Genomic DNA, 18,539 nt, shown 5'->3' on the forward strand with positions numbered 1-18,539 from the left:
AAAATATATGTCAAAATATTAAGCATAAAAATAAAGATGATAAAATAAATAATTCAATAAAAACACCCAAATAGTTTATAAATTCATAAAACATATAAAGTCCTTATTACAACCATAGAAAATAACATAAGTAAATAACTAAATAAAGTCTAATACTTAAAGTTGACATAAAATAATATAAATTTAATTATTCCCTTCCGGGGCATTGAAGAAATCACCAACTTCTAAATGAGTTGTACTGCCGAAATCAAAATTATTCCCTTCCGGGGAAATAAGGAAATTAGCAACATCGAAATGATTTGCATTGCCAAAATCAAAATCACCTTCACCATCTTCAAGAACAAGGTTTGCCTCAACTTTCTTTCCTTTCTTCAATGATTCTTGATAAAGTTCAATAAGATGCTTTGGAGTTCTACAAACCCGAGACCAATGGCCTTTTCCTCCACAACGGTAACATATATTGGTCTCATTTTTCTTTTTATCATCCCTACGTTCCCACTTCTGGTGGTAATGATAATTTGTGTAATGACCTCCACGACCTCTACCATATCCACTAAAACCACGCCCACGACCGCGACCACGCCATTGGCCACGACCGCGACCACGACCTCTACCTCGACCACTACTACTGGAATAATGGTCTCTCTTTTTAGTTTCTTTCCCGTTATGGGTTGTCACATTCGCTTCAGGGAATGGAGTAGAGCCAGTAGGACATGATTCATGATTTTTCATTAACAGCTCGTTATTTTGCTCAGCCACAAGAAGACAAGATATTAATTCAGAATATTTTTTAAAACCTTTTTCTCTATATTGTGTCTGCGGGACAATATTATTAGCATGGAAAGTGGAGTATGTCTTTTCAAGCATTTCTGCATCAGTAATATTTTCTCCACATAATTTCAATTGAGAAGTTATTTTAAACATAGCTGAGTTATATTCACTAACATATTTAAAATCTTGTAATCTCAAATTCAACCATTCATAACGAGCTCTAGGGAGTATTACTGTTTTTTGGTGGTCATACCTTTCCTTTAGATTACTCCAAAGGATTTGTGGGTCTTTCACAGTTAAATATTCATTTTTGAGCCCTTCATGGAGGTGATGGCGAAGGAAAATCATGGCTTTATCCTTATCTTGAGGTGTTGCCTCATTAGCCTCCTTAATGGTTTTACCAAGGCCTTTAGCATCTAGGTGTATTTCAGCATCTAACACCCATGATAGATAATTCTTTCCGGTAATATCGAGGGCCACAAATTCAAGCTTGGCAAGGTTCGACATATTTCACTATATAAAATAATATTCAAAATTAGATCTCATAAAACATCAAACAGATACAAACCAAAATATAATGGTTGATAATAAAAAAAAGTAATGGCAAGATAAACAAATAAAAATTAAGCAGTATCCAAAAGATACATAATATAAAGAATTGTTAACATTAAGATCCTATATTAATATGTATAATAATCATATTTACTTAACCAAACAAGTAAACTGGGGAAACACTAATCAAGAGCATTGCACGGATCGTAATAAAGTGTACGTGGTAATATATTGAATAAATAGCAACCATAATAAAATATAGTAGCGTGTATGTAGCAATGCAGCATAATTCGTGATTATAGCAAAGTCATACATAACAATGCGGCATAGCAATATTGGCAAAATAATATAACAATGCAGCACAACAATGCAGTATACTTGCGGCAAAATAAAGTGACATAATTCATGATTATAGCTAACGTAAACATGTGACATAATTCATCAAAATTTGTAAGAATCTAAAATAGTATACATAAAAAAAAAACCTACATACGTAGTAGATGATTTTGTTCCCGTGATAACGTGTTATGATATTTGACTATGTTTTCCTCCGACTTTTGTTAGGTAAAGCAATGGTGCTGATAACGTATTATAAAATAAGGGGAAAGGGAGAATAAGAGAGAGATGTAGAGAGGTAATAGTGTTATGTCTATATTCATTCATTTCATTAGTCACCTATATATATACATGATAGAACATTGTAACCTATATGGACAATAAAGAGTCCATTCATGAGAGGGTTAATGTGACCTAATGACAAAGGAGGATTACAAGTGTGCTATTACAACCATACTTAAGATAGTCATAAAAGTGATATTTACAAGCTATAATGACCATCTATTATTAACATATTTTATAACAAGTTTGCTCATTTTTTGTTTTTTTTTAATAAAAAAATAACTTGAAGTTTTTTTTTTTTTTTTTTTTTTTTGGGTAAGAGAAAGGGAGGACAACTTTCCCCCATTGTCCCCTTCTCCCTCCGCCACTGGCCGGAGTCACCACGGTCTCCACCATAATAGTGGACCATACAGACACCTTAACATGATCCCAAGAGCAACCCTTTGTTAAACCACGCACCATCGAGCTATCATGCACCGTAGTAAGCCATAGGCCCTTGCTGGTCACCCCACATCCGTCCTAGTCGGGACTATTGAGTCGGTTCTCAAGCCCATTCTTTGAAATACTAGTGAACACCTAACTGACAATAACATAATAATGGGCTCTCAAGCCCAATCCTTGAACCCAACCTTGGCCCTATCGCCATGAATGATCTATTAGAGTCCTAATAAGTCCCCTCAATCAATACCAAAGGTTGTTATGGAGTTTTTCTCATCCAAACACTCCGAGGTTCTTTTGATCCGCACGCACGCATGCTAGCCATAGGCCCAAGGCCTAGCTGACCAAGCTCTTGCTAGCAACTTGGCCTAAGCACTTGGTGGTTATCCGTGATAACCTCACAAGCCTTAAACATATTTGTGAGCCATCTTGGCCTCACTTGGCTCGTTCTTCTCGAATCGAGCATGCACTTGCTCACGTAGGCAAATGAGATCCCAAAGGCCTTGCGTGCCCATGCGGGGTGGTCGATGGCCTTGCCTAGGTCGACCCAAAAAACATGTGACAATAGGCACTAGTAGAAAAATGTTCATTTGCGTCGCCTTATTTGCGTCACTCGTAGAAACAAATGATGCAAATGATATATTTTAGCTTCACTATAAGTAATTTGCGTCGGACATTAACTATAAAGCGAAGCAAAAGTCTGATATATTTCAGCTTACTTATATTTGCGTCGCTTTCAAAAATAGAAACGACGTAAACAATAATGTTATTTGCGTCACTCATTTATTGACAAGTGACGCAAATAACTTTGTGAGTAAATTGCGTCACTTTTTTCTTTATTGAGTGACGCAAATGACTATTACGATTACGAGTTTACGACCCACTCAATGCTTCCTCACATTCAATATAAAATACTCTCGCCGCCATGTCGTCGTTCGAACTTCAAAACTCTAGCAAATTCAACTGCAAAATCCCCAAAAATTCAACATCAAAACCTCAAGAAATTTGTCCAACTAACCGAATCCCCAGCGCTGCCTTGTTGTCGTTCGTATCGCAAAACCTAGTGAATTCAACAGCAAAATCCTGATAAATTCTACCCCAAACCAACAAATTTGACCCCAAAATCAACAAATTCGACCACTAATTGAAAACCCCAGAATATCCAATCCAAAACCCCCAATATTCAAGCAAATCCGAGGCAAAACACCCTATTTTTGAGAAAAAATCGACCCAAACCACCCGAGAAATTCGAACTATTAAAACCGCTGATATTCGAGATGAAATACCCTAAATTGAGGCTAGCAGGGGATTGTTGCTTGTTGGTGTTGCTGTTGATGGTTAGCAGGGGCAGCATTGGCTGATTTATGCGGTGGCAGCACTACTAAGTTGGTTGGGATTTGGGTGCCGCTGCAGTGGTAAATATGCGAGGGAGATTGCTGGTACTTTGTAGTGAGTGTGGCGGTGTGGGGTTTGGTTGGAGTGGAGTGGCTGAGGTCGTCAACTTGAAGATTTGTTCAAAAGTTGCTAAAGTTCTCACTCGTTCTGCTTTTTTGAGTTCGATGGGCGAAAGAGGAGGAGATCGAGAAGAAAATTGAGGTTCGTGAGTGAGTTTTTTAATTTCTCATTTAATGTAAACCTTGACTTCACAAAATCTATCACAATTTCACGGTATTTTGAGCAATTGTTCTTGTTTAATTGAGTGTTTGTATCTAGATATAAAGTTAGATCAGTGAATTACTTGGTGCAGGTGTAGCAGGTGGCTTGTGGTCGGTGGTGAGTGCGGTGGTGTGGCTTGGTGCAATGGGCAATTTGTTGCGGAGAGCTATTTTATTGTTAAGTTGTTTGTGAATTGTAGGGGATAATGTAAAGGTTTCTCTCTTATATTCATATTAACTCTAATCTTATTGTTATTCAGTGAATTTTCTAGTTTAATTATTCTATAATTTGAGGTATTAGTTACTTTCTTACTTGATTTCTCTCATATGAAAGGTAATTTAACATTACAATTGAAGCGGCATAATCTAGTTCTTCATTACCGAAATCGGTTTCACAATCTAGAGTTTCATTATACACTCTTGCTAATCTAAATTTCAGTATACTCAACTTGTGGCATTTCTGAGGTGGATTTTGAACTACAGTAATAATTTCACTAGCTTAAGAGTTAAAGATATATTTTTGTAGGATTCTATGTACTCTTTGATATTGTAATTAGCTATATTTTTTCAATACATGTATTGGGTTATGAAAGTGTATGACATGAAGTTCTTGAAGAATAAGGTACATTGAGTATTTTGTTGCATGTATATTGATTAATAAAAATGATGAAGATTGTGAAATAAGTTCTAATCTGAGATTTTTTTTCCTTAAAATGTGGTGAAAATGATTAGTATTCTTATTTTTCATGTTTAGTTTTTATCTTGTTTGAAATAAGTTGAATGAGTCTGCTGACTTTGTGGCTAAGATGCGCTCGTGTAGTGTCATCAAAAATTGGGAGGACGTGAGATGTGGCTACTATGTGTTATTAGTATGTGTTGTCTGATTTTTCATTACTAATTCATCAATTTATTTTAAATTGGCTACACTCTTGAATTGATTAGTTTTTGTTTTTGTGTTGTGTTAACAGGATTTTTCAAGAACAATACCTTATAATGGGGAGGAGATAAATGAGGTTCGAGATATTTAGTCATACTATTTTATGATCAACGTTGAAATTTAGATTTAAATTTAGCTAAATCCATTTATTTGTTTGACTTTTTTTTTGTTTTAGTTCTTAGGGTTGAAATAAATGTATTTGGGTTACCAACATTTTGGGTTGGTCTTTGTTCTTGTGTTGGTTGATGATACCAATAATTTTGAGTTGTAAACTTTTTGAAAGGTTGTTAATTATTACATTGCCGTCATTCCCAAATTTATGGGTAGGCCAGAATATAAAGGAAATTATGCCGAAATATATACTTGATTTAATGACTTTATTATTATTTAATTTTGTCTTACATTATAACATTACAGTATATTAATGGAAAAATAAAATAATGTTTTTTAATGTATAGATTTGAAAAAAAAAACACATTTGCATCACTCATTGAATAAAAAGGCGACACAAATAACTCATTTTCTCTTCCTCAAACCAATCATTTGCATCACTCATTTATAATACAAGTGACACAAATAACTCAAGTTTATAACATTTATTGAATCATTTGCGTCACTCCTTTAGCAAACGAGTGACGCAAATAACTTTATTTTATTACATTTGTGAGTCATTTGCATCATTCGTTTGTTAAAGGAGTGACGCAAATAACTCTTATTTGCTTCGCTCATAGGAGCGACGCAAATGACTTTGTGTCATTTGTGTCGCGAGCTGTTGCGTCGCTCGTAGAAGCGACGCAAATACACCCTAAATGAGTGACGCAAATGAATGTTTTTGTACTAGTGAGGGGAGGTCAGCGCGGTCGGAATTGTGGGCAGGGAGGTTAGTGTGGTTGCTCTAGGTGTCTGCAGGCGGTTGTTGGTGCGCTTGCAAAGGAGCAGTAGTAGCAATAGGTGTTGTGGCTGGTGCTGGGGTCGAGTTGGCCGGAAACTGGGGGTGTAGGGGGTAATCGGAATCGAGAAGGGGAAAGGAGTTGGTGGTCGGAATCGGGGAGGGGTAGGGAAATGGTGGCCGGAATCTAGGTTTGGGGCCGGTGGCTGGGCCGTCGGAATCTGGGTTTGGGGTTTTTTTTTCTGTTTTTTTATTTTTTTAATTATTTTTTTTACCAATCATAAGCTGACACGTGTCGAATAACTTGTATAGCAAGTTATATGACAGTTTGAGACCATTTAAAGCGGAAGAGGTGTAAAGGTGGGATTATTTAAAAATAATCCAAAGGTGAGATTATTTTTAGCGGACGCCCCAAAAGTCGGATTATTCTGGCAATTTTTCTTTGTTTTTCACCCACTTTTATATCGTAAATAATGCTATATCCTATATTAATTCCTTGCATATGTTGGTTTTTAACACTATTTTTCACAATACCATCCACGTAAGCTCGGATTTAGCTTTGATTTTTTTTTCTTTTTTAGTATAGAACCGCTATTTAATATAAAATCGCTTATGCTATTTCTACTTAATGAAGAACCTCTAATACCATTAGAGGTTCTATAATAGTATTAGTGGTTCTAAGGTTAATCTACATCCTAATAAAAACTACTTTAACATCATCCCCATATTAAAAGTATATTACAAAAAAAAAGGTACTCCCTCCGTGTTTTAATAAGTGTTACACTTACCAAATCCGGCCGTGTTTTAATAAGTGCTACACTTCTTTTTTTGGCAAAAAGCTACATTAAAATATTATATCTCTCTCCTCTCATGGTCCCCACCCAAACCCACTACTACTTTTTTTATTATATCTTTCTTCTCACATTCATTACTTTTCAATAAACTATTAACCCCACTATCTTTCTTTTACAATTTTTTAATACTCCATCTACCCCATTTACCTCTTATTTTAAGTCAATTAAATTGCCTAAAACTATGTGGCGGTCAAACTGTAACACTTAAAAAAATACGGAGGGAGTATGTGCACTACTATAAGAGCGCAACAAAATAAGCTCACATTATTGTTAGAGCATGCACAACCATTAACCTTTGGGGTTGGTTAATAGGAGAGAGAAAGTGTAAAACGTAATAAAAATAATGAAGAGAGATAAAATATTGGGGAAAATTTGCAATAACCAGGTTATAGGAATAACCAGTTATTTGCATGTGGTCATGGAATAAAATATTGTAACTTGATGGTTTTCATGTCTACCCATGATGATGTGGCACAAGGAGATTGTGACACTCATGTATTTGATCAATGGCTAAGATTTATTCTGAATTTATAACCATTGTAATTTTTGTAACGGCCATAATTTTTAAAATATAATTCTAAAAAAAAAAAAAAACCAATGGCTCTTTTTTTTTTCCTCTATAAAATGAGCCCAATATTGTGGTATTTTGAAACTATTTTTATGAGAGTGAATATTACTCTCTTGTAAATCAAATTGTGTAGAGATAAATATTCCAAAATCTAACAGGAAAAAAAAAAAAAACCTACAAAGTCTCAAAACTCATCACAACCCCAAAATAATTCAAATATACTACCTTACTATTCTAAGCTTCCAATTGATCTCAACTCAGATTTAGATACAAATTTTCAACAATTTTCAAATTATGGTTCACAAAATCTAAATTTCTCAAATCCAAGTACTTTCACTTCGTTTCCTTTTCAACCACCACAAAATCCTAATTATTCATATTCTCAAAATGTTATCCCATCTTTTGAGAATATTCAAATCTCTCAAGGTGATTCAACATTTCCCATGTCCCAACATTTTCCTATATATGTCACAAGGTGATGGTGCATTTCCGAGTTTCGATTGCTCATACACGTTTAACACATCAGATGACAACAATGAACAAGAAGTTGAAGAAGTCGAAGGCAATGAAAGAGGTCATGAAGGAGGCAATCAATATGGAAGAACAAAGTTTTGGTCAAAAGCTGAAGATGTGGTTCTTGTGAAGGCTTAGCTTGAGATTAGTCAAAATAAAAAAATAAAAAAAAAAACTAACCCTAACCAAAAGGGGGATGTTTTTTAGAGGAAAATTGAGGAAATGTATAATAATGTTAGACTATACCAACAAAGGTGTTTCAAAGAAGGTACTGACGGGGTAACACAAGAAGATTTGTTGAAAATGAGGGGTACAAATGAGCAACTTAGAAACCGTTGGAGAATGACTAATGCTTCATGTTCTAAACTAGTGTGTGGCCCGGGCGATGCACCATGATTTACTTTGAATATCAAAACATATTATTTGAGCTATAAAATCATAAACTATATAATTACAAATAATAAGTGAGTAATTATAACTAATAAAACTAAATAAACACTCTTAAAAAAAAATCGCTCTCAAGTTGATGTTTTGTGCAAATTAAAGTATTTAGTGTATTATGATTAAATATGAAACATAATTAAAAGATAGCAAAGGCGGTAAGACCATTATTCATTTTATTGGTCTTGTGTCCAAACCTTGTGATAAATATTTTTATTACTATAGAAAGATGTTAATAGTAAAATGGATGACATGACATATTACAGTGATGTGGCATACTTCTAAATTTCTAATACATGTGAAGGGTGTCATGTGACACATATCTTGTATTAGGAATGTTTTTTAATATATTATAAATTAATAATAAAATGGTTCACATGCTCATGTTGAATCAGGGAGGGGAAGTGGTCAGAATGATGAAGATGTTATGAAGGCAGCATATGGTATATATGCTGCCGACAAAACAAAGACATCATTGATGTCTAAAAACTTTCAAGACAAGCATATTTGGGACATCTTGATACAACATTATGCGTGAAAACCAAGTGAAGATACTGTTAAAAAAATGCAAACAAAAGACATTCACTCAAGGAAGTGACTCAAAGAGATCACGTATCAATGAAGCTGGCAACTACTCATCTTCATCAAACCCAGAAACACCAATCAGTGGTGATATTAGGTATTCAGGCTTCCCTTCTAGCAACGATCTAGCAAAAACAAAGGAAAGAGCAAGATGGAAAACATGCCACTTGGAGCATTGCAATACCCCGTATTTTGATACGTATTTTTTAAATTAATTAATTATTATTTCCTAAAAAGGGTATTTTAGTAATTTAACTTACTATTTGAATTTTGGAACCAAAATGATATTTGAATTTTGGTGTCAAAAGTATTATGAAACATAATTATTATTTTAGATTTTGAATAAGATTTATTATCCATTTAACTTATTTTAAAAACCGGATTATTTATATATATTTCGGATATTTTGATTAAATAAAATATATTTTATTATTTATTTAAGATGGCCGAAAATTCCTAATCTAAGACTATGATTTTTGGATTTTCTATGTATAGAAAATTTGTTTTTCTTAGTTATTTTATTTAGTGAATAATTTGTATTTTATTAATTAATTATTTTATACAATAAATATTATTTACACAATTATTTTTAATTCCTTAAAACTAGCAAATTAATTCTCTAAATATCTAAAGAGAAGTCCGAAAATATGAGCTTAGGAAAACTCAAATTTTCAGCCACCATGATGGATTTTTGGGTGATTTATTTTGGTAAATTGTATTTTTAATTATCTCCTAAAAATATCTTATTTTCCTTAATTTTATATTTTCATCTCTTAAATATTTGATCATCTTATTTTCCTACCTTATATCTTCCTTGATTATTCCCCAAGTAATCTTTGACAACATACTTTACTTAATTTTATTATCCTTAATCACCTTAATATCAAAACTTTTTCATATTTCTTTATTCTCTTCTCCAAGTAATTCCTTAATTCTTTTTACTATTATTCTTCCTACATTTTCCTACCATAATTCATGCATGAGCTAACCTATAAATACCCATTGATTCATGACTAAACACTCGAACCAATTCTCCTAATTTTCTCTTAATCCTCTCTTAATTCTCTTCTCCTTTTCTTTTCTTTTCTTGCGCCAACCACCACCACCAAACACTACCTTCCCCCCCAGCGCCACTTGCCACCGACGCTGTCCACCACCTCTCCTCTTCTTTTCCTTTGGTTTTCTACCTTTTCTTCTTCTCTTCACTTATTTAATTAATTATTATTATTATGAGCGATTTATAAAAATTATTATGAGTAGTTTTAATTAATTAAATCATATTTTTATTCATATATATGAGAAAATAATTTAAAAGGTTCATGTACATATAGTTGGGGGTTTTTAATTTAATTGTTGTGGTTATTTGTTGACCTTATATTAATTAAGGTTATATTTATTTGTAGGGTGTGTTTGACTAGAGTTCTTGAAGTTCTTTGTGTGATTGCTAGAAAGGATCAAATGTACGTTTAGGTGGCTTGATACCGTTGAAATTGATTGGATTGAAATAGCATGTTTTATATGATTTTTATGATAATTTAATTTAATTGAATTGAATTATGATTTATGAAATAAAACCATTGGTTTTAATAAATAAATTGGAGTATTGATTTTCATATCATGTCTTGAATGATTTAATATTATTTATCATGTATTAAAGGCTTGATTTAAAAGCATGTTGAATTTAATTAAAATGGAGTTTGAGTTATTTATTGGAATTATTGAGTTAAAGAGGTTTATTGATTATTTAAAAAGCTTTACAAGCATGTTTATTATATTTGTAATACCCCTAATATTTTAGTACTCTATCTACATATATATTATAAGGAAAAATTTTGTACAAATTTATTTTTGTGTACAATATAAAGTATTTTATTTTTCTTCTTTAAGTTTCGGGACGAAACTTGTTTTAAGGAGGGTAGATTGTAATACCCTAAATTTTTCTATAAGGGGCGTAGATTGTAATACCCGGATTTTTTATGATTTTATGTGTATAATAGTTTTATAAATAAATCAAGTTATTTTTAATTGTTAAGTAACCTTCCTTATTTACATATATATTTTACGCTAAAAAAAAAAGAGTTTTACAACTCTTTTTCTGTTCAAATAAAACTCTATATTATTAAACCCAAGTTTGTTTTAGTAAGACTCTTTTTATGAAACCTATAAATACTTTTAAACCCTAAAAATGAGTTATTTTATCTAAAAAATTATGTAGCGTAGGTGTGCAGCCAAATAAACCTTTTTCTCTTATGATTGATTTAGTTGGTGTTTATGCGTGAATCATTTTCTTAGTTTAGTTTGATCTTTCCTTTCCACTTCATCATGAGATCATGCTCACAATTAAAACTCCAAGTATCTTTAATTCATATTCACCACTATGATCATATGTTTACTGCTCGTATTTTTCATGGTTTCGTCCAACAACACGCCTTACCTTGGCTTTCCAAAAGGTAACACACTATCGATCTTTTGGAGTTGCTTGATTATAATGTGATTGTATTAAAAATATTAGAATTGTTTGGTTATAATTTGTTTATTGGTTGTACTCTGTATTATTATTATGTGTAAATTTTATAATTGTAATTCGTGTGATCAAGTTTGTATATGTATATGATTGATTATTGGTATTATATGATTTGATTGGATATGAGTATCGTATTACTTTTATTGTTTATGATTAATTATTTCTAGGGGTTTTAATGTTGCTGCTATAGGAAGTATTGTTTTATCGAGGTTTAGGGTTATAAATGTAGAGTATTATTTTGGGTTGAGAATTAATTAATTTTTGGTGCTAGTATTATTGCCCTAAGAGTTGAGATATTTATGAATTAAATTGTTATGTTATTTGGGAACATGTGCCATTATTGAGATATTATAAACTAGCTTGTGAATGATTATTTGATCAGTTTATGAGATCAAAAGGTTGAGTATTATTATTTTGTTATTAGTTTGAGGCTCGGCGTTATAGACCTTAGTCCTTGGCATGTTGGTAATGAGATAATGATCATGAGTTAAGAATGAGGTACAATCTTTATTTATATTTTTCTATGGTCCCCTACAGTGGGATTTGACCCGTATGCGGTCTGGTTCAAGGTGTTTTCTAGTTATTGAGAGTATTCAAGTTTTTATACTTGTTGGTTTATTTATTCGAATTACCCACGTCCAAGGCTAGGTATAGAACAAAGAGCTTGGCATACTTATTGGTTATGAGTTAATTGAGTGAAGGATTGTATATTATTATTCGAGGTTGAGTCAGACAAAGGTTATTTTTAGAGTACAATGTGTAATGTAGTTTTGAACTACATTGTTTAATTGAGCTAGTAATGTTAATTATTATATTATTCTTTGTATTCTGATATGTGATGATTACTCAGCTTTTTGCTGACGTGTGTGTTGTTTGTTTTGTTGTGCTATTTGTGTTTGCGGCCATGTCTTTTTCTTATGGTGGCCCTGCGACGATCTATTTTGGAATTTGTCCTTAATGGTGAGCAGTCAAGATTTTCTAAGCAGGTTGATCAAGTGATCGTAGCTAAAGGAGCTCAAGTGTTTCGATAAGTATGTTATAATGAGTTTGTTAAGTTGTATAAGTAGCTCACGTAGATTATTGAGTTGCAATTATGGGGATTTTGTAAGCCTTAGCACTTGACAGGTTGTCGAGTGTGGCGGTAATACCTCCGATTTAGGTTTATGGTTCCGCTATTTTATTAAAATATTGTTTATTTTTCCTTTAATTATTGTTTATTATTAATTAGTAAATCGGGGGTGTTACAATACTAATCCCGCTATGCGAATTTATTAAAGACTATGGATTTTGTATGACCTAGTCTTTCTCCAAGAATAGCCTTGAAATAGTAGGAGACTAGTTTGGGGGAGGGGGATGTGCACACTTAGAGAGGAGATTGAGTTTTTTGAAATAATTGATTTTATTAATCATTATTATTAAGTTATTAAAATTGTTTGAGAATATTGATTATCGGTTTTGAATCACGAGTTTTGCAATTTATTGGAATAATTATTGGAATCGGCTTTGAAAGAATGTTTTCTAGGGCTGGCAAAAGCTGACCCGACCCGAAAACCCGGCCCGAACCCGACCCAAAAAAGCGGGTCAGGGTCGAGATTGTCGACCCGAAAACTTAAATGGGTCGACACGAGCCCGAACCCGAAATTAAATGGGTTAGGTTAAGGTTGAAAATCTCAACCCGAAAACGACCCACTTAACCCGAAAAAAAAAAAATTCAGGTCAATATGAGGTGGGGTCAACCCTAACCCGACCTGATAACCCGAGATAATAACCCTAAATAATTCAAGTTATAAAAAAAAAATCATAAACCCTTCTAAATTTCTAATAGCCAAGCCTAATTCACTAAAGAGGCTTCCATATGTATTATCAAAACCCTAGAAGTCCTCTTCTTTTCCCTCATTTCCTTCAGCCGTTTTACAACCTTCTCTCTCTTAAATTTTCTCTCTCCTCAAAAACCTTAAAATCCATTCGCCATTGTTAAATACGAGTACTCCATTATTGTTGAAATTTAAGTACTTCATCATCTCCTTCACGACTTGACTCCTTCACTCCTCCATGAGACGCGTTCCTCAGATCCTCTCCTTCATCAATCAAGGTATCTTGCTTCTTAATTTATTTTCTGTTTTTTTTCTTTTTTTTACATGCTAGTTTTGTTGTTGATTTCTGTTTTTCATGAGCATGCATGTTTTAATTTAGATCTTACTAGTTATAGCTAGTCTGATTTAGATCATATGCATGTTTTAATTATATTAGTGTTGTTTTGCTTTATAGGTTTGGCCGAAAGTAATTGGAAATGTTGTGTGATCAATAATTATGAAGTTTGAGGTGGTGAACAAGGATGACACGCACAACATCGCCCGATCTTAATCCAAATTAGAATTTTATTGCATCTTCTGTTATTGTTTGAGAAATGTAATTTGTGTTATAAAAACCTTAGTATCTTTTGAAATTGGTTTGTAATTAGTTAATTACATTTTTTATTGGTTTGTAATTGTTAATTAGGATTGTTACTCTGTTAGACTACGCTATTTAATTTTGGTTTGAATTAAAACGCTTAACCTATGAATCAACTTGTGTTTGAAATGAAAAAAAGAAATTGTTTAGATCAATTTCGGGTTGACCTGAACCTGAAAATATCAGGTTTGGGTTAGGTCAATTTCAGGTCAAAGGAACCTGATTTTAACCCCAATAAAAATTTAGGTCAAATAAGGTCAATTTCGGGTTGACCCGAACCCGAAAATATTAGGTTCAGGTTGGGGTTTTCAACCCGAAAATTTAAATGGATCAGGTTTGGGTTGGGGGGTAGCTCGCGCTGACCCGAAATCAGCTGACCCGAACATGAACCCGACCCGACCTGATCCGTTTGCCAGCCCTAATGTTTGCTAATAAATTGAGTCTAACTATCTTGCACTTATTGTACTTAGCATATTTTGCTAATTCGTATTTCTTATTTGTTTTGGTTTGCTGTTTGCCTTAATGGTAAACATTGTTGACTAATTTCAGGTGGAGTCAATATCTGAGCATATAGAGTCCCGAGAATATCTTCATCTAGATTAGGAATGTTGGTCCTTGTTTTAATTATGAGTACTCATGACAATAGTTACTATTTATGGTTTTCATTAATAAAGAAAGAGTATTGAAGTTTTCCGTTGCAAAGTATTGGTTTTTAATTAGTAAGTTTGAGTAGCCTTGCATAATCACGCGACGGTAATACGCCTAAGTCCATCTCTACGGTATTCTTATACGTATTATAATAGTATTTTCATAGAGGGAGATTTGGGGGTGTTACAAGCATGGAAGCAATGGTTGGACATTGCCTAGAACATGAACCTTATAAGGCAATCTGAAAATCAAGTGGAACTTACAAGGTTGCAACTAGAAAGGGAGAAAGAAGCAAGGAAGCAAAGAAAAATTAATATGGAGTTATTTAAACACCTCGATTCAAAGCCAAACTTATCTTCGGAAAATCAAGAACTAAGGAGCAATTTGTTGAAGAAGTTGTTCCCCTCAGACTGATGTATTAGTGTATGGTTGATTATAGTTTGGGAAATTCTCTTTGGTAAACTCAGACTTTTTAATTGTCTCAGTGGTAAACGATAAAAAAATTTATTATCATTGGTAAACCCTAATTATTTTTAGTAATCCAATGATAACATTAATGATGATTTGATGTAATATTTTAACCATGGTTAACATTTTTTTTAATAAAAAAAAAATTAAAATTCCTAAAATGCCCTAATTTAACCCCAACCTATCATCTTCTTTCTCATCTCTTTCTTCCTCCTTAGTCCTTACCTTTCTCACTTTCAAGCTCCCACCCAATCACCACCGGCCAACCACCTCTTCCCCACCCCCACCACTCCTGTGCTCAGCCCTCCCTCGCTAATGCGCCGGCCTCCCCTACCCCTGCCGCATCTCTCCTTCCTCTTGAACCACCACTCTTCCCCAAACAATCCCGCAAATCCTTATTCTCTACTCCTTAAATGATGAACTTCGACTCAAAATCTCCTCAATTTCTACAATTCCTCCTCCAGATTGTTGTAATTTCCTTTGTGTTGTACTTAGGGTTGAATTTTGAGTAAATTGTTGTCCTACAAATTAATCAGAAAATCAAACCTAAAATATTGAATAACATTGTAGTTGAATTTGGGGAAATAAGGGTGAAAATTACAGAAATCAGAGATCCAACGAAGAAGAAGGATCACTGTTTGAAGCCTCCATAGAAACGCCGAGAAAGGTAGAGCTAGTCGTCATTTTTTTTTTGGATGAGATTTCAGCAGCGAACGACGCATGGTGAAGGAGGGGGAAGGGTTGGGATGGCCGACGAGGGAGGGGAAAGGGTTGTGACGACCGGCTATGGAGGATAGGTTTTCGGTGAGGTGATTTTCGGGGAGGATAGGTTTTTTCGGGTGGGTTTAGGGCGAATTGGGAGGGCGGTGAAGTTAGGTCAATTTTTGGTGGTGGGTGTCGACGGTTAGGTGGTGGTTCTGGTGGTAATGGCGGCTAGGTGGAGGCTAGGTGGAGGCTATGGTTGCTGGGCGGTTGTTCTGGTTGTTGGGCAACACTTTTTGGATTGAAGTCTTTTGGGGGAAAAGTTATTAGGGTTAATTAGTCATTAAGTCTTTAGTTAACTAGGTTTAAGCTTATAACATTATTAAATTCACCATTGAATAATTATAACTAATTAAAGTTTACCAATGATAATAAATTTTTTTAATCATTTACCACTGAGAAAATTAAAAAGTACAAGTTTACCAAAGAGAATTTCACTTATAGTTTTAATGTTGCTTGATTTCAAATAATTTTTTTTAATTTTCTGTTTTAAGTACTAAGGTCTGATTTTTAGTTTGGCAACTTTTAATGTGTTGTTGATTTAGGATATGAATGAATGTTATATTGTAATGTCATTATTAATAAAAAAAAATAAGTTAAGTACATGTCCTGTCTTAAAATCGTATTACACGCTTTATATGTATTAACATATAATTATTATTGATCTGAATAAACCCATCAATTGACTTTGATATATCACTACAAAAGATGTACATTGATTTACATTACACTGAAAAAGAATTGATGTATCCAACACTGAAAAGCAAATACTAGATACTAGACACTGATATACTTAACACTGAAAATGTAATAGTGAAAAATACTGCACAGTGATGTACTTAACACTGAAAAGGAAATAGTAACACTAATTTGCTTTTACGTACATAACAATGATAAGGTGATAGTGACAATACAAATGCATGCATCTACATAAGTGAAAAATTATGAACTACTTTCTGAATCAATGCATGCATGCAAGACTTCAAATTTATCATATAAAAGAATAAAGATGACTACATACCATACACATTGGTTCTATAAGATGGATGAGATGCATTTCACTCGATCAACCATCCATTTTTTCCCCAAAAAAACTTCTACCTTCCATTCTCATATTAACTTAGTTTTAATAACATGTCATCCGACGAAAGCTCTGACTCTTCTAATTCCTCTTCCAATTCGGAAAATAGCCAAATACAACTATATGAAAGACGAAGGCAAGCCAACCGTCTCGTTAGCCGAATGATGGATGAAGTTTTTATGTCCAATCCAATTGAAGTATACCAAATGTTAAATCAAGTTCCAAGGGCACCAAGGATCACCATTCTAAGGGATCGTGAGGATGGACACAATCGTTTATGGAATGACTACTTTGCTGACCATCTTGTGTTCCCTCCACAGTTATTTCGTCGGAGATTTCGCATGAACAAACATATCTTTCTCCGAATAAAGCAAACTTTAGAAGAATGGCATCCCTTCTTTCAGCAAATACAAGATGCTACAGGAAGATTTGGTGCCTCCGGATTGCAAAAATGCACAGCTGCTATGAGGCTAATAGCTTATAGCACCTTTGTTGATTATGTGGATGATTACATTCGAATTATTGCATTTCTTACAAGAGATTCACTACAACATTTTGTGGAAGGAACCATCTTTTACTTTAGTGATGAATACCTTAGAAAGCCCAATGAAGAAGATCTGGTAAGATTACTAAGAATTGGTGAACTTCGAGGATTTCCAAGCATGATAGGTTCTATTGATTGCATGCATTGGTGGTGGAAAAATTGTCCACTTCGATTAAAAGGTATGTTTTCTGGAAGACCAAAAAAACCCACATTAATCTTGGAAGCTGTGGCATCATATGATCTTTGGATCTGGCATGCTTTTTTTAGGACACCAGGTCGTCGTAATGATATTAACGTTCTTGATAGATCCCCTTTGTTTAACGATGTTTTTGAAGGTCGTGCACCTTATATTAATTATGTTGTGAATGACCGTCAATATAATATAGAGTATTATCTCACTGATGGTATATATCTTAAAAGGGCAGTATTCATTCGTACAATATCACTACCAAAAAATGAAAAAGAAGGTCTTTTTGCCAAAGAACAAGAAGCTAGACGAAAGGATGTTGAGCGTACTTTTGGAGTACTACAAGCTCGTTTTGCAATAATGCGGATGTATCATTATGCACAATATGACCGTTGAAGATGAAAGAGATACGTATAAAATGTATTACGATCAAAATGAATATGATCAAGCTACAAATGTGTCTTTAAGTAATGGAAATAATGAAGAGCTTTTTCAGTTCGAAAATAGCAACAACCGAATTGCTAGTTTGGAAAATTACATGTCTAAGAGAGCTCGTGTTTGTGATGAAGCTATGCATAAAGCCTTGAAAAAAGACTTAGTTGAACATATGTGGCTCAAATTCGCTTTTAATAGTAGGCAAAATAATATGCGTTAATGGAGGCGTAATCATAACATTAAATTATTGTATTTGTACTTAATCACGGTTCGTTGTTATCTTTTAAAGAATGTTGTCATTTGATAGAATATGTATTATTTTATTATTATCAAATTTAGTAAAGTTGCAATTATTGTTCATTTCTTAATTAACGACTAATTACTTACTAATTAAATCTCAAAATGCATTAATTTTAAACATAAGTGATTATAAACCAAGTGTATTAGTTATATATGATAGGGTTTTAAGAGAGAGATTGTGTGGTGGGGTTGGGTACAAGTAGGAGAGAGAAAATGTATATCCAAAAAGTTGTGGTTAACTATTGGGATACATTGGTTATTAAATGAGTATAAGAGTGGTTATAGGTGAGGTGCAAGATGGAGAAATTAATAAAATAACCT

The 18,539-nt window shown here is 33.5% G+C and overlaps 1 protein-coding gene and 1 long non-coding RNA gene across 2 annotated transcripts; both read left to right on the plus strand.

Moving 5' to 3' along the window:
• Positions 1-3,268: 3,268 nt before the first annotated feature.
• On the plus strand, positions 3,269-5,319 carry LOC145579207 (uncharacterized). The gene is made up of 3 exons (XR_014099089.1): positions 3,269-3,975; positions 4,127-4,248; positions 5,003-5,319. It is a non-coding gene; the product is annotated as an uncharacterized LOC145579207 (long non-coding RNA).
• An 11,486-nt stretch (positions 5,320-16,805) lies between these two features.
• Positions 16,806-17,879, plus strand: LOC145578022 (uncharacterized). Its single transcript, XM_081635428.1, has one exon. The coding sequence runs from the start codon at positions 16,806-16,808 to the stop codon at positions 17,877-17,879; it is 1,074 nt and encodes a 357-aa protein (XP_081491554.1).
• Positions 17,880-18,539: the final 660 nt, after the last annotated feature.

The sequence above is a fragment of the Chenopodium album genome, chromosome 14, assembly GCF_948465745.1.
Source record: "Chenopodium album chromosome 14, dcCheAlbu1.1, whole genome shotgun sequence".
Taxonomy (NCBI): domain Eukaryota; kingdom Viridiplantae; phylum Streptophyta; class Magnoliopsida; order Caryophyllales; family Amaranthaceae; genus Chenopodium; species Chenopodium album.

What these genes read in the sequence shown, in the direction of transcription:
- LOC145578022 (XM_081635428.1), top strand. Translation starts at nt 16,806, where the DNA reads ATGTCATCCGACGAAAGCTCTGACTCTTCTAATTCCTCTTCCAATTCG.